Below are 22,489 nucleotides of genomic sequence, written 5' to 3' on the forward strand. Positions count from 1 at the left end.
CTTAGTTCAATAGACTGAATACATTGGCTGGATATTCTTTATTGTTTCTTACAGTTACAGCATTTCATGATATACTATGTTGGTCTTATTTTTGGCTCCATTGTGTACTATGATGCTACAGTTATGATAAATGGCTTTTCATGTCAAGTATAGGTTTCCTGATTTTGCCTGTTTAAATATCTGTGGACTTTACATTTAGAAATCGCTCATCCTGCCTGATCCCCCTCACTTCCCTCACTTTATAAATGTGAACCATGCCCATCTAGATAAGTGAGTGACTTAGCGGCCGCTTAGATATTAAAGTAAGGTTGTGCCTAGACCCTGAGTATTCTAGCTCACGTCTGTGCTTTGACCAGTACTCTGCGTTACCTCCCCTTTGGGGCCAAACTCTGGCTTTTCTTTGTCACCTATGTCTTTCCGGAGTGCCTCCCATTATCATCACATAGTGTGTTCACAGGGAATGCTACATTCTAACAGTGTCTCCGAAGATATCTGGAGGGGAAAAAGAAAGTCACATAATATATCTCAGACCAGAGAAGAGTGGCATTTCTTTGCGTTTGCTGTTCTCACTTAGCATAAGCAATTAGCAGTGATTGCGCGGTATTCTTCCCCAGCAAGGCTTCGCAGTCAGCGCAGAAGCGGTTCATTTCCTTGTTTGTTGCTGCCCTTGTTACATCTGTCTGCTCCAGATTGTTTCTATGAACACGATGATTTCTAGGCTAAAGTTTACGGAATTGCAAAGGTGTAATTAATGGTACAGGATCGTGTAGTTTGTTTATTCGTTTGCTTCAAGCACAGGCTTTCCCAGTACCCCCATAGAAGCTGTTTCCTCTTATTTTGTATGTTTCATTGGAAACCCTTGTTTCTCATTGCTAATCGATCCACAGCAGAGCCTCGTTTTGTGCCTGACATGCACTATGTCATAATGAACAACTCATCTGCAGTTAGCCACATCAGGACACAACAGAAAATATACTCTATGGGCGATTTCCTGGGTCATTTGTGATCACAGATTAGAGGAATATTACTTTCCAGTGGTAGGAAAAATATGATTACTAAGACAAAATCTACTAATAACTGTTACAAATTATTTCAATAGATGCAATAGAGACTTATCTATGTCTTTCTCTCTTTTTCATTTAAAAATATGGAGGATTCATCATCCCATGTATTTCTACTGCAAATTTGGATCCCTTAATTCTCTTCCTGAATAGCAATTGGCTGGCTGGCCAACCTGCCTGCCTGCCTTTCTTCTCTCCTGTCATCATCTCTCATCCCTTCCAGTCATCTTCTTTCCTTCCTTCTTTTTCTTTTCCCCCTTCTTCTTCTTTCCTTTATTACTTGGCTTTTCCCTTTTCTTTTCCTCTTTCTTTTTAAATAATAATCTTATCTCTTCTTATGAAGTTATACTAAACCTATATATTCGTATTTCATTTCAGTTCTTCTTTTCTACTTAAATTGCACCTTACCTTATTATTTTGTTGTTGAGTACCATCTTATTAAACTACTTTGGATATATATTCTGATGCTTGGATGCCGTTTTGAAAAATGTCAGCAAGTTGTTATTGTACCTTCGAAATATGTATATTCTTTGATATGTGTAGGGTTGCAATGTTTTGTATTCTTGCTTCTAACTTTTAAACTATTTGGTGCTTGCTAGACCTCATCTTCTGTAATACAAATCATACATCCACTTGGATCTAGAATCCAGACAGTAAGCTCTCTGTATTTTTAATTTGCTCTTTCTTAGATTTTCTAATGAAAGAGAGGTACCTCCTCTAAAAATTCTATAATCTGGTTCCTGGAGTATTGGAATAATTAAAAACATCTTTGGTCTGATTAGTTCTTTCCTGGATAAGGATATTAACTAGTTAAAATTCACACTCGTTCATTCTGTAATCTAGTCTATGAGAGTGAATTCCATGTGTAAAGACACTTTATTTAGGGGCTGTGCCTGTAGCTCAAAGGAACAGGGTGCCTGCTGCATATGCTGGAGGCAGCAGGTTCAAACCCAGACCCAGCCAAAAAAGAAAAAAAAAGAAAAGAAACTTAAGTTAGGACATGGAATGTGTTGTTCTGTAGTCTTTTGACCATGTCGAATATATCTGCAACTTTATTTCCATTAAAGAGAAAGAAGAGCTCCCAGATAATCTGGAATTAAAAGGGCCGGATTGAATTTGAGAGTTTTATTAGTTTGTTAATTTTGCATCCATAGGAAGATGGTTTGCATTTATTTTGAGGCTCTTTGGACTCTATCAAAAAGAGAGGATGGAACAAAATCACATCTTTGGTTATGATTTAATTACAGTGAATCTTGCTGTTGAGGCAAAGAAATTTTAATGTTGAATCTTCCCAATTAATTTAATTTTGCTAGGAACTTCTTGGAAGACATTTCATGTTAGCAAGAAGTATACACAGGCCTGCTGCAGTGGCTCATGCCTATAATCCTAGCACTTTGAGAAGCCAAGTCAGGAGGGTCACTTGAGTCCAGAGTTTGAGACCAGCCTGGGCAACATAGTGGGACTCTGTCTCTACAAAAAAATAAAATAAAATAGCCAGGCAATATGGTGGTACATACCTACAGTCCCAACTGCGTAAGAGGCTGAGGCAGGAGGATCACTTTAGCCTAGGAATTATAAGCTGCTGTGAGTTGTCATTATGCTACTATATTCCAGCCTGGGCAACAGAGCAAGACCTTATCACTTGAAGAAAAAAAAAATTTGTGAATTAAATAATGTGGTAGCAAAATCAATACTTTTAGAATTTTTATTTTTACCTGAACTTGCATATATTAACTTTAAGCTGCAAACATTGCAAGTCTTTAAATTGGATTATTATTACATTTAACTTGATAGGAAATGAATTTTTTTCTGTGATTCCATTTACTTTAGGATTTTAGGGTATTTCTTATTTTTCAAATGCTGAATACTAATAAAGATTACTACTTTATGTTTAAGGTATAGGGATGATTTTGCTGCTTGCTATTTTACAGGTGTCTATCAGCAATATAACTGAATATTCCATGCTGCATAACGAAGCAGAGTCAACATGTTCATTCAGTGATACCTCTGAATAAGATATAAGACCCAACTTAAGTAAAAGTAAAAAATAATACCGTGCAGAAGCTTCTTAGCTTGATAATCTCACTTGTCTATATTTGGTGTTGTTACCTATGCCTTTGGGGTCTTACACAAAAAGTCTTTGCCCAGACCAGTGTCCTAAGGTGATTCCCTAATGCTTTCTTTCAGTAGTTTCATAGTTTTAGGTCTTAGATGTAAGTTCCCCCTGGGCTACAGACCTGCAGAGCACGTCCCTGTGCTGAACACAGCAGGCAGTGGTCTTGCTTTAGGTCTTTGATTTCATTTTTATATTTGGTGAGAGACAGGAGTCTAACTTGATTCTTCTAAATAGGATTATCTAGTTTGCCCAACTTCAACAAAGTGAAAGACAAGCTGAAGAATGGAAAAAAAGTGTTCGAGAACTATCCATGCAACAAGGGGTTAAAAACCAGAAGTCTAAGGAACTCAAAGAATTCAGCAGTGAAAAAACAATAATCCAATTAAACAATTGGCAAAAAGTCCAACAGGCAAATCCAATAGGCAAAAAGTCTGAATAGGCATTTCTCAGCAGGAGACTTAGAAATGGCCAAAAAGTATGTGAACAAATACTCAACAGATCATCAGAGCAATGCAAATTGAAACCACAATGAGCTATCGTCTTGCCTCAGTTAAAATGGCTTTTATAAAAGAGACAAAAATAATGTATACTGGAGATGGTGCAGAGAAAGTGCACAGCCACTGTGAAGGACAGCATGGAGAGTCTCAAAAATCTAAAAATAGAATTGCCATATGGTTCAGCAATCCAGGGCTCATTATATATCCAAAAGAAAGCAAATCAGTATATCGAAGAGATATCTGCACTCCCTTGTTTATTGCAATAGCCAAGATATGGCATCAAGCGAAGTATCTATCAATGAGTGAACAGATAACAAAATATGGTGCATAGATGCAACGGACTGTTATTCAGCCATGCAAAGAAGGAAATTTCATTTTCAGACGTGGATGGAGCTGGAGGAGTTCATGTTAAGTGAAATAAGCCAGGCACAGAAAGAAAAAAATATTGCATGTTCTCACGCACGTATGTAGGAGATTAAGAAAAGTGAATCTCATGGAGACAGAGAGTTGACTGGTGGTTACCGGAGGCCAGGAAGGGAAAAGGTTGGGGAGGGGATGAAGAGAGGTTGGGTAACGGCTACAAATACAAACAGAAGGAATAAGATCTACTGTTTGAAGGACAATAGGGTGAGTGTGAGCAATAATGTGTAGTTTGAACTAGCTAGAAGAGAGGGATGGAGTGCTCCCAACATAAAGGAAAGTTCAGTGTTAAAGGTGGTGATCGTCCCTGATTTGGTCATTACACATTATATGCATGTATCAGAATACCACATACTCCCAAAATATGTACAACTATTTAAATAACAATACCAAAACAATAATAATGAGTCAATACTATTCTAGTATTAACTACTCTTCTAAATAGATACTATAGAAAGTACCTGAAATATAATTCGGTCTTAAGAAGCTTGGATGAAAACGGTCTCTTTATTTCATATGACCTGTGATACACATGGATATATATAGTTAAATGTCATTATTTAATGACAATCTGTTGATTAATATTTTATTCTTTTTTTTTGGAGACAGAGTCTCACTTTGTCACCCTCAGTAGAGTGCCATGGCATCATAGCTCACAGCAACCTCAAACTCTGGGGCTCAGGCAATTCTCTAGAGACGGGGGTCTCACTCTTGCTCAGGCTGGTCTCAAACTCCTGAGCTCAAGCAGTCCACCTGCCTTGGCCTCCCAGAGTGCTAGGATTACAGGTGTGAGCCCCTGTGCTCATCAACTAATACTTTATTCTATGTGTGATTCAGTAAAACTGGCAGGCACTTATTTGATCAGAAATGTAACTTTATATTTTACAAATATGTTTGAACTCTAGAAATCTGAGCTCATCCAGCTCATTAGCTGATATCTCTGAGTAAGTTGTAAAGCTCAACTTAAATAAAAACTAAAACAACAAATTTAAATTAAAAAATAAACACATTTCTTAAACTATTTCCTAAAATACATAGATATATTAGAAAACTCAAAAATAATATTTATTAGGATCTTAGTGTGTGGCAAAGCAATTTCACAAACACATAGTTTATTATTTTCTGATTTAGATATTAGATCATGGTCATTATTCTTTTCTGATTTAGATATTAGATCATGGTCATAGTCCACAATGCAAAAATGATAGGTAGCCAATTTTTAACATAGGTATTTTTTCACTGTATCATAAATCTTCCTGATAAACAAAGAATATTGAAATATATATCACATATGCTATTAGAGAACATTAATAAAATTTAAGCCAAGGAGGTCAGGTCAGGTAGTTCATTATGCCTGTAATCCTAGCACTCTGGGAGGCCAAAGCAGTTGGATTGCTTAAGCTCAGGAGTTCCGGAATAGCCATAGCAAGAGAAAGACCCCATCTGTACTTAAAAAAAAATTACCTTGGTGTTGATGGTGTACATCAGTAGTCCCAGCTACTTGGGAGGTTGAGGCAAGCAGATTGCTTGAGCTCAAGAGTTTGAAGTTGCTGTGAGCTGTGACACCAGGACAGTCTACCCAGGGGGACAGAGTGAGAAGCTGTCTCAAAAACAAATGAATAGATAAATCGAGCTAAAGAACAAGTCAAATTCAGAATTATTGGAGAGAGTCAAAGGAGATAAAGTTGATAATTCCATCTATCTTTCTTTCCTTTGTAAGGAGTTTCAGAAAAAAAATTTTTTTATTCATTTCAACATTGGGAAATGCAGTTTCTCTTTCTTTTCGTGATTGTATTTGATGTTAATTTGGAGAAATCTATTTTGTAGTAGGTGATAATTCTACTTTTTAGATCCAGATATTTAGTTTGACCAGCTTCTTTTAGTAGTATTTTACTTTTTAAGTGCTTGAAATATTTGTTAGAAAAAAAACCCCTGAAATTGTTTACCATTTTACCAGCCTTCCTTGAGCCTAACTTTTGACTGTCTATCACTTTACAATCATATCTGTTTATCATTTGGTTCACGCCATAACTTTTTGAGATTGGCAGCAAGATGTAGTCTCTAAATTCTATTTTAGCAATCTTGATAGGACAGGCAGAACTTATTTGATTCGCTCCAGGGAACCAAGTTGGTAAGTAGGGGAGCGTTGGGATTTTAGACCAGATCTTCTGGTTCTTAGCTGGTCTTGTTATTCACAGGTATCAACTCTTCATTACCAGAATCGAAGTCATTTATTTATATCATAATGGAAGACCCTACATGACAATTCTTCTTTTTTATTTTAAAATGAAACTGATGTGGTTGGAAACGTGACAACTTTGGCACGACAGAGAGATGGGGAGAAGCATGTGAACTGGAAAACCTTCCATGTTCCTCTGACTTTCAGATTCTCTTTTCCAAAAGTGATTTCCTGTAGGCATTTGCACCTTGACAGGGCTATTTTTACTCAGGGCGAGTACTAACACTGGGATGGCGCTTTACTATTTATTGAGCTCCTTCTTTTCTGTGGTCTCCTTTAATGCTCTTGCCAGTCTTGAGTAGGAGGCATTATTATTACAGCATCTTGTAAGTTAAAGAAAAAGAAAATGAGGCTGTGTACAGTCATGTGTCACTTAATGACGGGGCCACAGTCTGAGAAATGTGTTGTCAGGCAGTTTTGTCATTGTGAACATCAAGGAGTACACTCAGCCAGGCCTGGATGACAGAGCCCACCGTACACCTTAGCTATCCAGCCCAGACTCTTCCTCCTGGGCTACAGACCCGCAGAGCACGGCCCTGTGCTGAACACAGCAGGCAGTGGTAACACATGGCATGTAGGTGTATTTGTGTCTAAACATATCCAAACACAGACAAGGTGCAGTAAATACACGGATCATCTTTTGGGACCACCGTGAATGACTGTAATGGCTTCTTAGGCACAGCCTCAGATCCTGTTAAGTAACACCTGTATTTAAACAGAAGTTTTAATATAAGATTTATTTCTGAATTTCTCAGAAATCTTGTCATTAGAACATTTAGGACTCCTGGGAACTTTCCAAATATTTGCACAACATAGTCTCGGTTCTTTCTCATAAATTTATACATTTAGCAACTGAGTCCAGTGTTGTGAGTTCTGGGATTTACTCTGATTTTATGTGGTATCCTGTCTGTCTTCTTGTGAGCTATATGAGTCCTGTCCTTGCTTCTGTTCAAACTTATTCTAACTTGACTCATTTGTTACTTGGGTTTAGAGTCTGATTTTATGAACTATTTTAGTTTAGATCTTTCTCTTACACTCACTCTCTTCACTGTTGATTTGCTGTATATAAGAAACAACTTTATTACATATTGTAATTATAAATGTATGTCTACATTTACGTGTCTGTCGAACGTTTCAGTGAGTGAGTTAATAGAATTTTCTTTTTCAATGCATCCAAATGCAAATAAAGCTTTTATTTAGAATTACTGTGTTTGATTGTTCTACACAAAGTTGAATATAATGTATACTCATAATTAACAATTAATTCCTTCTGAGGTTGAGGATCTTGACTCTGAAAATATGGTGGGGACTGAGTACAAAATCCCGTGGGGCGGATACGTGGAGTACGTGTTAAAATTACATCAATAGTAGAACTTGTCTCTTCAATGAATTTCCTCCTTGAAATCATTTCTTAGACTTAGAGGAAGGATAAAAGAATATGAAAAAGTGAACAAGACTCAGTCAAAGTATGTTGTGTGTCATCGACAGAAAATGATTCAACTTTTTAAAAAAATTCTGAGCTTGTACAACAGCTGGCTTGTCAGGGTCCCTTCCATATTCTCTTTCTCTTTTATATTCAGCTTTAATCTCTTATCCCAGTTCTCTACAGGAGCGATGTATAAACCCCCTACATGTGTCTTGGCTATTATGATAGCCTCTTCCCCCTTTCTTTCTTTTTTAAATAGGCAGTTTGCTTGTAACTTTTCTTTTAAGCTAACTCTCAGATGTGAGCTATTTGGAAAGACCTCTTTTTTATTTTAAGAATGAGAGATGAATTCCTTTTATTTATTTTACTGAAGTCATTCTGTTAATGCGATAGGGTAAATTTCGTCCAAATGAATTGTATGAAGTGGTTTCATTGGTGAGTTAATACTCTGTCTAGAGGGGTTAGAGGAAGTAGGTTTCCAGGTAAGTAAGATAGCCAAATACTGAGCGGGCGAACTCTTAAACCCAGTTTTCTGTTTTGGTATCTTGAATGCTCACTCTCCCTTGCTGACCCGCATCCCGTCTTCTTACATAATTGTCTATGGAATAAAACGTGTCGTTAAGCCTATTTTCTTTTCTGTTGTATTCTTTTTCTTTTTCTTTCCTTCTCAGGGACATAGTTCTCAAGCTACTTCAATATGAGGCGTCCACAAACGTAGCAGACAACAAAGGTTATTTTCCTATTCATCTGGCCGCCTGGAAAGGAGATGTGGAAATCGTGAAGATTCTCATTCACCATGGACCTTCACATTCCAGAGTCAACGAACAGGTGCACTTGTCAAATGTTTGCTCACGCTGTCCTTTTCCTAGAGTCGTGCAACGGCAAAGCCATGTTGCAGATTTGATTACTCTTATCTTTACCTTGCCAAAGACCTTTCCACTGCTGAATTTTCCTCCAGAAGAAATTTGAAAAATGCTTTGGCATTTGGATGGGCACGAGCACGAAGTCGGGCATTTGTAAGGATATTTTCTTCGGGGGCAAATCCCACATGGTGGAAGTCGTTGTAATATTTCTGCCTGTCTTATGTAGTCATCCATTTTCTAGCTGTTGAATATTTAAAGACAGAACACGATTTGCATTTGTAATGAGAATTGGAGTGTTTCTTAATATAATTTTAAATGCTAAAGTGATGATAGTTATTGTTTGCCGAGTGCTTTACCATTTCATAGCTAAGTACCCTATTGTGAATCAAAATGCAAAATACAGCGTATCCAGTTGCTAGTGACAATTAACCATTTTCTATACAGCTATACACACACCTCCCTCCAAAGTAAGTTGAGTAAACATAGCAGCGATGCCGACAGATAAAGTATTTGTGAGCACACAATATCTGTATTACACATAACAGACCTATTTAGGAAGGAATGCCATTCTCAATATTCTAAACAGATAAGAGCACCGATTCTAGAAGGTAAAATATGGTCCCCTAATACAGCAGGATAACAAAGATCTTGAGCTCTGCATGCCCCCTACCGTTCCCATTTTGTAAAACTGTATTTGCAAACCAGCGTGCAGTCCAGCAGTTGAATTACAACCATGACATTAAGCTGCAGGCTGGCGGTTGTCCAATATCAATGCAAGTCGGTGACTCCAGGGCAAACACGTCTCATAACGTGCAATTAGCACATTGTTCAAATGGATACAGTCTCTGCAGCCTTTCGTCTGAAATGCAGATTGCAAAACAAAAAGTAAGAACCCTTTCACTGGCAGAAAAAGAAAAATACGTTTTTTTCCCCCACCATGAAAATGAAATTGGTGAAAGGTCTAATCAGAAAAAAACATGTTGGAAAAAGTATCTTTTAAAAATTTAGCACAATAAATATTCCTAGGTTTATAGGTTACAGAAATGCAGAATTTCTAAAACAGAGAATAAATCTATTCTTGTAAAAAGCGACAGATACGGTTATCTTTATCATCGTATCATAGTAAAAGGAAATTTATGGGACCACTCTTCCTCTGAAAACCAGAAGTTAGATCTTTTATGGGGTGGGCCATCTGGTGGTTATTCTTAAAATTGTCTGAAAGCTGCACAGCGAGCCTGAAATGACAGAATGGAAAAATAATGCAAGGTTAAACAAGAGGATGTTAGTTTTTATGAATAAGATATTTTAAATGACGTGAAAATAAGAAAAAAACACGTAGTATTTATGTTTGAAAGCTGAAATTTTTAAATGACTTGTAAGTGTAGTGGTGCGTTTTAAAGAAATACTTGTTGGGGGTAGTATCGAACACATTGATTAAATTATAAAATGTCTTTTTAAGGAAACTGGAAGTCCAAGTCCATCTATTTCTTTGTGTTGTGGTTTTTAATGGCAACAAGTTAAAAGTATCTTATGACTTTCAATACCATACTTTCAGTATCCTGGGTTTTTTTTTCTTTGTTACCTATCTCTTTAGTGCTGACATGGTTTGTCCCTTCTAAGCCATTTCTTTTAAAAGTTTTGATGTGGGAATTTTATTTGTATAAGAAACTTAATTTTTGCCTACCTGCCCTCCTCCTTCCCTCCCTCCCTCCTTCCCTCCTATTTCATAGATGAGAGAGCCAGCTCACTAAAGCAAACAAACAAACAAAAAACTTGTCTAAGGTCACCTGTTACTGAGTGACTGACATGGACACAGACTTGGATCAGGCCTTTCTGATGCTACGCCACGGTGGCACATGGACATTGCTATCCTGCGTCCTCCCGCTTAATAGATACTTTCCTGTGTAGCAGGCATTGCACATAGTACTTCATCTGTGCTATCTTACTAAGTCCTATAGCAGCCCGATGAGGTGGATATGAATTCTTTCTCCTACTTTATCTGTGGGGATACACCCTAGAGAGATTGAGTAACTTGACCATAATCTGTGCGTATCACAGCGTGCGTGAGGTTGAACTTGTACGTGTGATGTTGAACTTGGACGTCACAGTCAAAGCTTCATTCTGATTTCTGTAAGTATCTTGGGTTTCTAATGCAGGTTTCTTCCAAACTAATTCTACTTTATATTTTAATATTTCAAGTTTACAAAGCCTTTTCATACGTCTTTCTCTTTGGGTTTATAAACTACTCTGTAAGATGTATAGGGAAGGTCATGTTCTCATCTTAACAGATAATCTTGGAGAGATCAAGTAATTTGCTATTGTGAACAAGCAGCATGTTAGCACTCTACCCTGGAACCTGTTGGCCATTCTATGCTGCCCTAGAATTAGCATTTAATTGAGGGTGACAATAATTTTGGAAAACAAAGTATACCCTGATTACGGGGTTTATAATCGCCACGTCCTTCCTATCTTTTATCAACTGATTCATTATTTCCTTTATTCTGATGTTATGTATGTTTTAAATTTCTGTTTCTCTGTATATTTATCCCCCCACTTTGTGCACTCTTCCTCTTTTTTTCTTTGTTTTAATATCCGCGCAAAACCCAGAGGCGCCTTATCTCGAATGTACATTACCTTCACCATTCATCAGAACTCAAACCCCGCTCTCGTTAGCTGTTTTACCTTGAATCAAGATCTTTTGGTTCATAGCTTCTGTCAGCCTGTTTTCTTTTGTCCATTCTCTTGGAAGTGACCTAATTTTTTTTTTTTTTTTAAGAAAACACCCATTAGGTAAAAACAAGGAATTCAGAATCTTTTAAGAATGTTCTGTGTAGCCATGAATAGCAAATATTAATCAGGACTTCATCACAGCCTGTTCATTTCAAATGAGATGTTTCATGTTTTTTTTAGAGCACTCGTGAGTGTGGGCACAAGTAGATGACCGTGGCTTTGTAAAGGTTCCACTGTTGTGGTCTCCACTGAGGTGATAGTCCCAGTATGTGTTGATCAGGGATAAAATCTCTGACTATTTTGTCTGGAGCCAGTCTTGAAATAATTTCTCTTGAGATCTCAGCAGTGCTAATTGGTGTTATTAGAAACATTTTCAGGTTTGTCCTCATAATTTCCTAGGTGAAAGGTTCTGGAAAAGTGGAGAGGCCTTTAAAGAATCATGATTTCATAAGTGGGCTTTCTCTTTTCTCAAAGAAGTGTTGCGTTTTGAAAAATGAGATTGAATCTTTTTCACCCGAAGGGGAATTTGGGCTGGTTAGGAGACACTTCTATACTGTGTTTTCATGGCATAAAGTAATAAGACTGGCTTTTCATCAGGCTTCTGAAACTTAGCCAGATAAGAAAGTTAAGGAGTCTAAAGCTCTATGGAGTCAGTCTTTTTGAAGAAGCAATAGTAACATACTCGAGCCAAGTATGAGAAATGATGGGAGTGCACAGGTGAGGGGAGAAACAATACTCACAGCTGGGTTCCCATCTGCCAGATCTTAAATTCTCTTGACTGTCTTCAAAGAGTGGGTTCCCCCTTTGGCTTTGACCTTCAAATGCCCTTCTTAATACATATTTGAAAAATAAAAATCATGAGAATCCTCTCCTAGTGATATTTTCCCCCTTGTCACTCTTCTTTTTCAAGTTTCTGAGTCTTCCCTCTAAACCCTCGACTTACCCGCATTCTTCTGTTGTCCAGAGTAAGTTCAAGTTACTTTCTGGACCATTACGATTTGTCTGTGTTTCAGCTCACCTTGTCCTTGAGTTTGGGTCAGAACAGCTGTCTAACCATCGACTTCCCGTTCTGACCCAGTAGGTATTTTTCTGAGCAGAATCTCTAGACATTCTGCTTTGGGATCACGAATATCCAGCTCCTCTTCATTGACAGTATAGCCACACATAGAAGGCAGCATGGTACAGTGGAAACAGCCTGGGTTCGGATTTGGACAGGTGTATGGGTTGCAAAAGATCCTGACTCTGACTAGGGACAGAATTTGTATTTTAGTTTCCTTGTCTATGAAGTGGAAATTATAATATCAATCTCATTGGATTGTTTTAAGAGTTAAATGTGAATGTGTGTGTGTGTATATTTGGCAACAATTAGATGGAACTGGAGACCATTATCCTAAGCAAAGTATCTACAGAATGGAAAAACAAACACCACAAGGACTCACTAGTAGATTAGAACCAACCGATGAGCACACCCGTTCACAGAGGTAAAACTCAGTGGAAATCAAGCAGGTAGGAGAGTGGAGAGGCGGATGGTGCACTGAACACTGTTTCTGTCACGGGCACCCTTACAGCCCTGACTCAAGCATTACAAAAACGATCCATGTAACTGCAAATACTTGTACCCCCTAGTATTTTGAAATAAAAAAAAAAAAAAGATGACGATTACCAGAAATGGTAACTACAAAAAGTTTCAGGAACTTAGGAAATGGAAGTAGTAATAGTTGCTCTTGTGAAAGGTGAGGTGGGTGATGGTTAAGAGCACCGACTTTGGGTCTAGGCTGCTCAGGTTCAGATCCTGGCTCCACCACTAACTGGCTGTATAATCAAAGGGCAGTTATTAAACTAGTCAGTGCCTCAGTTTCCTCATCTGTAGAATGGGGATTAATGATACTAACGGTATCTCTTTCATAATGAGAATCACAAGAGTAAAGATAGGAACTATAACTGTGTCGGGTACATAATGTTAGCTATGATGATGGCACCAGCTCTTTCTCTTTCTCTCCAGAACCCTCATTTAGGATTATTGCAGTTGCTAAATTTTCTTGTTCACATTTCTCTTGACTGACCCTTTCACCTCCTGACATCCTCAAACCCCACCTACCTATACTGTCTGCCCAGATGTTCTGAATGGCCCATCTGCCTTGCAACAGGGTTCGATTTTCTATATCTTAACAAGTTTTTCTAGGAAAATCTCTGATTTTCAACTGAAACACTTAAAATCTGCACATGTACTCCTATGATAGTAGGTCTGTCTCTTAATCCATAATTACATTTCAAAAAGATAGTATTTTATCTTGAGGCCAGAATGTCTCCGTTCTCTTTGCAAAAGAAGCAATAATTTTTACTTGCATGGGAAATAAAATGAAACTTAATCTGAGAAACCTATCTATAAGTCTTTCACTATCAAGAATTTACCACCTCAGCTATCTTTCGGAAAGCCAGTCTATTAAAAGTAATTGTCACTAATGTCTCTCATTAACAAATGTCACAGGGATGAGGAGATGTACAGGACCTGCCCATCTGGGCCCAGCAGGGCCAGTGAAGAAACGGCTGAAATCACTTATCATTCTTAGAAGTTGGAACATTTGATGCAAGGAAAAGTGTGATTTTTTTTCCCTCTCAAGTGATAAAAAAACAAATGATGATGTTTTTGATGTAATGCACGATAGATACTTTTGATTCAATATAAAATCCAATGAGTCATACTTACTAAAATAGATCCATCTTAAACTGCTATTTCCACAGCATCTCAAATTACTGTTTAGAGATGTGGGTCGCTAATTGAATGTCTGAAAACATGCCTTTTTAAATTAAAAAAAAAAATCTTTGTCTTAAACAGAACAACGAAAACGAAACTGCCCTCCACTGCGCGGCTCAGTACGGACACGCCGAAGTCGTCGCTGTTCTTCTGGAAGAGCTCACCGACCCTACGATTCGAAATAGTAAGCTCGAAACACCTTTGGACCTGGCGGCTCTCTACGGGCGGCTCCGAGTGGTCAAGATGATCATCAGCGCCCACCCCAACTTAATGAGCTGCAACACTCGGAAGCACACGCCTCTCCACCTTGCCGCCCGCAATGGCCACAGGGCAGTGGTGCAGGTGCTGCTGGAGGCCGGGATGGATGTCAGCTGTCAGGTGAGTCTCTTTTCCCTCTGCTTTGAAGGCCATGCGGCTCTAGCTTTGCTGTGCGATACCCATGTGCAAACTTGTCTATATAAATCTTTGAATCAACTGGTCCACGGGTATTTTCACAACTACAACCGTTACTGTTTATTTTTACTTTTTAGTTATTTTTTCACGTCAGGTCAGAACTTTATCGCCTCGCTCTGCCACTGAGAGGTCGAAGAAGGGAGAGAAACACGGTAGCGCCCATAAAATAGAGTCCGTGAAATGCCAAATCCAGGCAAAACCTCCAATTTGGAACTTGGAGAAAAGGGCAAGAGTCTGTATTAGGACATCTGATTTGAAGATCTTTAATAAAATATATACAGGGTGGCCAACAAGGTCACGTGCAGTTTGAACAGTTACAACTGTTTAATTTGTTATTTAGTAGTTGTAACTATTTAAATTGCACGTGACCTTGATGGCCACCCTGTATTAAGAGAAAGCTAACATATAATGACTAACTTTAAGGTTTTCTAAAACATGGGCTGTTGGCGTATATGTAGAGCTATAAGGCATAATCTCTAACCTCATTCTAATTTGAGGAATAGACAGGACAAATTATTAACAGGTGGCAGTTTTGTGGTATCAATGGTAATGTTCCCTTTCTCCCAGGATCTAGTGTACAGCCTGACGTCCATTAGGAACTCAAAGTTTCATGACCATGTGAATGAGACAAACTTCACTCTAACGTTTTTGGGTAGGTGCTTTGTGGTCAGTGCAGCCACACATTTAGAATTCAGTTTTCACGGCTGTCCTCTGGGATTGAGAGCTATTACGTCCTGTTAAGGACATAACAGGAGGAATCAGATTCTAAGGCTTCAGAAATTTGCCTAAGGACAGACAGCTGATAAGACTGGAATCCTAGTATGAATTTAGACTTACTGATTAAAGTCCAGGTCTCCTTCCAATAAAACCTACTGTCTCTACATCACTAATGAAGGAATGATCACTGTGCCTCAGGGCAACCAGAAAAAATATTATTCAAGAGATGTGACTTGAGCTGATCTTCGGGGAAGAGTAGCTTTTGGAGGAAGAATTGGAGAGTTTTTGTTTCCTCCACAAAAGAAAAGGCAAACTCCTTTTATTATGTCTTAAGTTAGCCCCAACTCTGGGGCTAGCTTTTATTTCTTTATTCTTTCATTCATTCATCCACGTACTCACCGATCTACTTACCATTTTCTCCTCTTATGGTTGTTTCTTGGCTCCTGAGTCCGTAGCAGCGTTCTTTCTCTTCCCAAGACCCTTTTGGTTCCTGTCAGATTGTGAGCTTCTCTGCTTCTTGCTGTACCAAAAACGATTGCAAAACCCAGTAACTGCTTATTTCCCTCATATGTCTGGGATTGTTGAATTCATCTAAGCTCATCTGGGTGGTTCTTCTAGTTTTGGCTGGGCTCTGCCATGCGCGTGGGGTCAGCTCCCAGTCAGTTAGGTTTCTGCTTCAGAGGCTGGCTAGACATTGTCTGGAGTGTTGGGTGAGACAGCCACGTGTCTGTCATGACTCAGCAGGTCAGCCTGGGCTCATTCCCATGGCGTGTATGGTTCTGAGAGAAAAGAGAAATACGCAAAGCTGCTTGAGGTATAGACTTGGGACAAACGCACCATCACTTCTGCCATGTTGGATTAGCCAAAGCAAGTCACAAAGATGGCTCGAATTCAAGGCCTGAGAATATAAACTCCACCTCTGGATTGGAAGCAGGTGTGAATTGCAACAGGGGTATGAATACCTGGAGGGAATACATGTGGCCAATTCTGCAAACTAATCTATACACTCCAGGTAAAATTAGTGCTCAGCTGGGAGGTTATTTTTCCTGGGAATTGTTCAGAGGTTGACCCCTCCAGTCTTTTCTTTACTAAATTAAACAAACAAAAAAAAACTTAGACCTTCCAATCTCAGGTTTAAGGCTGGCACCCTGAATCTTCTTCAGAGTTTTGCCTCTATTATTTAGTTCTTTAGATATTTCTAATAACTTTTCTCAATTTCTTTCTTACGCATTCAACTTTGGCAGCCTTGCAAATAAATACAGTAAGGGAAAAAAGTTTTCCCATTAAAGGGTATTGAAACATTGGATAGATATGTATTTACTATTACAGGTGACTGCTATTATAGGTGACTCACACAGTTACTTTCCTAAAGGTTGTTTAATGGTAAACTAGACTCTTATCTGAATGTTGAATTTCTGTAATCTTTATTGCTTTGATAACACTTCAGGAGTACATGTATTCTAAACTCGATTGTACAGACTACTTTATACTCAAGGACTTTCTCTGTGACTGAGGTCACTAAGCCTCTTGGTGGTCATGGTCAAGATCTTTTCATGTTTTGCACTAGATTTTGACCATGACCCGAAGGGAAAGAGTTTAGAGATACAGTTTTATATGCATATATAGCATAGCTTTTTTTTTTTTTCTCGTGCAGAATACTGTATTTGGTGCTTTGGGAAAATCAAAAATAAAAAAAAAAGATCTCTGCAGGAAATTTAGTGGAGGAAACAAAATTTACAAGAATGACTCTTGTACATGAACGATAACAAACTCTAAAACAAAGAGCTATGCAGTTATAGTTGAGGAAGATAAAGATTTTTAAGAGGGAGAATGTGGGAAGATACTGAGGAAAGTGACTTTTGAAGAGGTTCTTGAAAGTGCAACGGGACTATGAATTTGGAGTGTAATTTAGCTTCCATACGTACGTTATTTAGCTAAAGAATGTTTTAAAGTATTGTGTTTGAATGCTTTTAGATGGAACATGTACTTTCTGAAGTTCCAGTCCCATCCTACTGTGTCTTATATTCTGGCCAGCATCATTCCTTTAGATTTGCTACTGAGAACATTGGGGTTGGTTGCTCCTATGTTAGAGGAAAGAGGCACAGTGTGTTCAGATCACTGTGAACAGCTGCTCAGAAGCATCAGGGCTGGTACCTGAGTAGGTGGGGCAACCTTTCATTTTGCTATCTATCCTCTTTTATTGATACCCCGTCTACAAAGAGTTCACGAAGAGACCACTGACCTCGTTGGTCTCATTGGAACACACTATGTCCTGCCTGGAGGCCTTTGGTTTATTAACCACATAATTTCCTCCCCTGCTTTCTTCAGATGTCTGCTCAAATATCACCTTCACAGGGAGGGCTTTCTTGACCTCTCTCACTCATCGCCCCAGCAATTCCCTTTCTTTCCCTTTTAAACGATACCTGGCTTCTCTGTAAAGGAACCCCGTCCCTCCCAGCCTTCCCAGGCCAGGCTGTATGCTTCATGAACAAGAAAATTTCTCTCCTACCCTCAGGAAGTTGGTAGACTACCAGGGATGACAGAAAATAAATACCTAGACACACATAAAAATGGAAAATTTCAGTCATGTGATAAAGGAAAGAAATTGGCTGCTGCAGTGGAGAGTGAAGAGTTAGAGGCGGTTTCTGTGCGGGGCTGGCCTCAGAGAAGAGAGAGAGGAACCGTGCAATAGAAGAGTTTGCAAGAAAGAGAATATAGGGAGAGGGGAGAGGCTGGATCAAGAATATTTAGTAGTTTATGGAAAAGGTGGTCTGTAAAGAAGAAGTTACAATAGAAAGCCCAAACAGCACGGTTTCATATAATCAATTCATCCATTCACCATGTATTTATTGAGTGCCTGCTGTGTGCCAGAGGATACAGCAGTAACAAAATTAGATAAAAGTTGCGCATGGGAGAGGGAGGATGGCTCTTCTTCAAGTGTGGAGTAAAGAAAAGTCAGATATGGGCTAGAAGCTTGAAGTGATACAGGTTCACGGGAAGTTTCTTTCAGTGTTTTTTCTAGATAGTGGAAATGTGTTTATGTTTATGGAGAAATATTGTGTTGAAGATGTAAGAGGTAAAGATACCTGATGAGCAAAATTCAAGCAGCAGCAGAAAGTGATAAAGAACACAAGTGGAAAATTATCTTTTTTGTTTGTTTTGAGATGGAGTCTCACTTGGTCACTCTTGGTAGAATGCCCTGGTGTCATATCTCACAGCAACCTCTGACTCCTGGGTTCAAGTGATCCTCTTGCCTCAACCTCCTGAGTAGCTGGGATTCCGAGTGCCTACCGCAATACCCGACTAATTTTTATTTTTCTATTTTTAGTAGGGACGGGGTCTTGCTTTTACCCAGGCTGGTCTCCAACTCCTGAGTTCATGCAATCCACCCACTCAGCCCCCCAAATGCTGGGATTATAGGAATGAGCCGCTGCACCCACCCTGAAAATCAGGTTTAACAAGGAGAAAGGGTGCTTCTTTTGAGACAGAAGCAAAGGGAAAGAGGATGGGAAAAGATAGAGGCTTAAAATCCTTACTTAAGTAGGAGAAGTCTCTTTTCGAATGGGAGGAATGTTATTTCTGAATTATTTGAAAACACATTGTATCTTTTTGTGCCACTCCCCCCCCCCCCCCCCCTTAAACCTTCTCAAAACCTTCAGCTGTTTTTCACGTGATGTTTTTCTAGGTTCTTTCCTGTTTTGGACCCTCTTCTCTGGACACTTTCCGATCTGTCAGTGGTACTGTAAAGTTTAAATACCCACAGCTGAACACACTGCAGGCTACAGAGGAACCACTGCCCCCCAACTTGTCCAGACGCCTATGCTTGTTGACAAAGGCCAGGATGATATCTTTTAAGTTCTTTTTATTTATTACAAGAGATGCCCATGTGGCTAATTGGTACAGCCAGACCGCCTGGGGATTTTGCTCCTGAGTTTAATGCTGTTCTATTCGTCTTTTCTTCGTTTACCTGCCTCTAGGTTGTCTTTGTTCACTGATTTGTTACTTGTTATATTGGTTATGGGTCTTGACGCTCAGAGTTTTATGCTACACGGTGCTGTTTTCTCTGCTGTCATCACCACAATCGTACTTTCTATCTTGTCATCCTTATTCTCTTTTACTCAAGAACGGGTCTTCCTTTATCTGGCCATTGTCTTCTGCAGGCTCCAGGAAGCTCATGCTGACAGTGTTAAATTTAGAAGGGGCACAGGGTAGCCAGGCTCTGCGAGCTTCGCATCACTTTTCTAACCACTATTTTGGTACTTTGGCGGATTAGAACACCTAAAAAGCATTTAACAACGCCTAGAAAATTCTGGATAAAATGCAACAGACATCTCGTTAAATGCACAACTGAGCTTCTAGAGAAGTCATGGAAACACAAAAGGCCCCAAATAAAAAGACAGCTCAAACCCAGGGCTGTAAACACGAGGATCCTCTCCTCTCCCTCCTTCCGGCTACTTACCTCGTTTTTCTCAGCTTTGGTGCTACCGAGGCTTGACTTGAATAGACATTTCCAAGCAATGAGAGAATTTCTTCTGCTTTCATCAGCAAGTCAGTTCCTGATGCTAATGCGTCTGTCGTCTCAGGCCTTCTGACTCAGCTGTTCTCATCTCTGCAGTGTTCACAGGGGTTTTTGTTCGTTTGATTTTTGTTTTTCCCTAGAAGGAGCCAAGATGCGTACTTCCTATCTGGGTCCTGGATAAATCTTGAAATGTGTTTGTGTTATCAACTGCACAGTTGTCCAGTTTGAAAAGTATGTTTATTTTAAATGATTAACTTGAATAAAATGGAGAAATTTAATCCATAGGAAAAGCAAGACTGAAACCCCCGGGCAGGAAGATTTGGGTTTCCCTTGCTCTATTTCTTCCTCTCCATTCTACTTGCTTGTAGAAGGTTTTGGACTAGCAATTTCATGAGAAGACAGTTTTTCAGTGTCTGGCCATTTTCGGGTTGTGGGTCTGAGGCAGAGGGCTGAGATGTACAGACTAGTGCTGAAATCTGAATGAGGAGCGTAGAGCTGACTAGAGTGTGAAAAAATGGAGGGTACATGATGTCGTTAAAAAAAAAAAACTTATTTTGTACCTTGGTAAAATAATTTTTTCTCATCTCTGATGAAAAGAAGGAAATCATTATGAAATAAAGCTATGTTTAGAAAAGCCCATAGGCTTGATAGATTTAAATTCTATGCTTTTATCGATAACACTGTGATTCCTGGGACCACCATGGACCTTAGAATTATGAGAACAGTTTGTTCATTTTGACAGTTCTCATGCTTTCTTACCAAAGAAGCTAATTATATCCACCTCGAATTGGTAAGAACTGGATCCATTTTTTACAGGCTGCAGCTATGTTTCTCATCTACTAACCTTTTCTATTTTTATTCCAGGATTCCCTGTTGTCTTGTCCATTGTATGAAAACACTAGTTCCATTTAACATAGCATTTTCATCTTAGAATACTGTAAAGGATATCAATGTATGTAATTTTGAAATATTAACACTGACATTATATTTTGAAATAGGTTTTCTGATTGCTCTTTTAGTCACCCTAGTAATGATAATAGTTGTTACTTTACAGTTGAATAAAACTCTTTAAAAATCTTATTTGTCTTATGTTTATCTCATTTGACCTCCCTAATAACTCTAGTAGCTGTTTGATTTTATTTTGTTTAGAGGAAATAAGAATGTTCGGTGACATTAAGGGATTTTTTCCCAAGGTTATACAGCCACATCTGCTCCCTCTGGAAAATCATTGTTTCTGTATGGTGGAGGTTATGTATTCTCATCACCCAGAATACAGCAGTGCCCCTTATCTACGGTTTTGCTTTCTGTGGTTTCAGTTACCTGCTGTCAACCATGGTCCAAATATATTAAATGGAAATTCCAGAAATAAAATAAATGATAAGTTTTAAGCTGCATGCTATTCTGGTAATGTGATGAAATCTCTTCCCGTCCTGATTCATCCTGCCTGGGACATGAATCATCCCTTTGTCCAACATCTCCATGCTGTAGACGTTTACCTGCCCATTAGTCACTTAGTAGCTCATTCGGTTACACAGATGAACTGTTTGTTGTGGTGGGCGCCTATAGTCCCCAACACGTGGGAGGCTGAGGCATGAGGATCTCTTGCGCTCAAGAGTTGGAGGTTGCTGTGAGCTATGATGAACCACAGCACTCTACCTAGAGTGACAGAGTGAGGCTGTCTCAAAGAAAAAAAGTAAATAAAAAAAGATTAACTCTCATGGCATTGTAGTGCATGGGTTCAAGTCACCTGTTTTTACTTAATAATACCCCCCACCCCCAGCAAAGAGCAGTGATGCTGATAATTCGGACAAGTCAAAGAGAAGCTGCAAAGTGCTTTCTTTAAGTGAAAAGGTGAAAGTTCTTGAACTTAAGAAGGAAGGAAAAAAATGTATGCTGAAGTTACTAAAGTCTACGGTAGGAATGAATCTTCTACTCATGAAGAATGAAAAAGAATTTTGTACTGGTTTTGCTGTTGAGTCTTAAGCTACAAAAGTGAGGCCCCAGGGTGTGATAACGGCTTAGTTAGGATGGAAAAGGCCTCCTAGCACTCTGGGACACCAATGTGGGTGGATCACCTGAGCTTAGGAGTTTAAAACCAGCCTGATCAAGAGCGAGGCCCCATTTCTACTGAAAACAGAAAATGTGGCTAGGTGTGGTGACAGGTGCCTGTTGCCCAGATGTTGGGGAGGCTGACACAGGAGGATCTCTTGAGCCCAAGAATTTGAGGTTGCTGTGAGCTATGATACCATAGCACTCTACCCAGGGCAACAGAGTGAGTCTCTGTCTCAAGAAAAAGAAAGATGGAAAAGGCTTTATATTTGGGGTGCTTGAAGACGTGAACAGAAACCTCTCTGACTGATGGTAGTCAGATTTAATACTACCTCTGATTTCAGGTGTCTACTGGGGTCCTTGGAACATAGTCCCTGCAGCTACATGGAGACTATTGGAGTTCTGTTTGGTGTTTATAGTGCCCATTATCCTTTATCAAAATGAATGGGAAACCAAATTAATGCAAAATCCAGATAGTTTTGTTAGATTTTTAATAGTTTGTTTAGATGTAGCTTTATCTTTCCTCACCTATATTTCTTGCATCTCAGATCCTTTTATAAATTATAGAAGTTCTGGCTCAGTGCCTGTGGCTCAAGCGGCTAAGGCACCAGCCACATACACCCAAGGTGGCGGGTTCGAATCCC

The 22,489-nt window shown here is 39.1% G+C and overlaps 1 protein-coding gene across 6 annotated transcripts in view; it reads left to right on the forward strand.

Annotated features, from left to right (window-relative positions):
- The window catches only part of ANKS1B (ankyrin repeat and sterile alpha motif domain containing 1B), a 1,028,517-nt gene that overhangs the window by 134,626 nt on the left and 871,402 nt on the right, over nucleotides 1-22,489 (forward strand). For all 6 annotated transcript variants that reach the window (XM_023509216.1, XM_023509217.1, XM_012801222.2 and 3 more), the window contains exons 3-4: nucleotides 8,431-8,587; nucleotides 14,189-14,485. In XM_023509216.1, the coding sequence (XP_023364984.1) occupies nucleotides 8,431-8,587; nucleotides 14,189-14,485 (454 nt within the window). The remainder of the gene's footprint in view (nucleotides 1-8,430; nucleotides 8,588-14,188; nucleotides 14,486-22,489) is intronic.

The sequence above is a fragment of the Otolemur garnettii genome, unplaced genomic scaffold (assembly GCF_000181295.1).
Source record: "Otolemur garnettii isolate 467f Iridium unplaced genomic scaffold, OtoGar3 scaffold00007, whole genome shotgun sequence".
In the NCBI taxonomy this organism is placed as follows: Eukaryota; Metazoa; Chordata; class Mammalia; order Primates; family Galagidae; genus Otolemur; species Otolemur garnettii.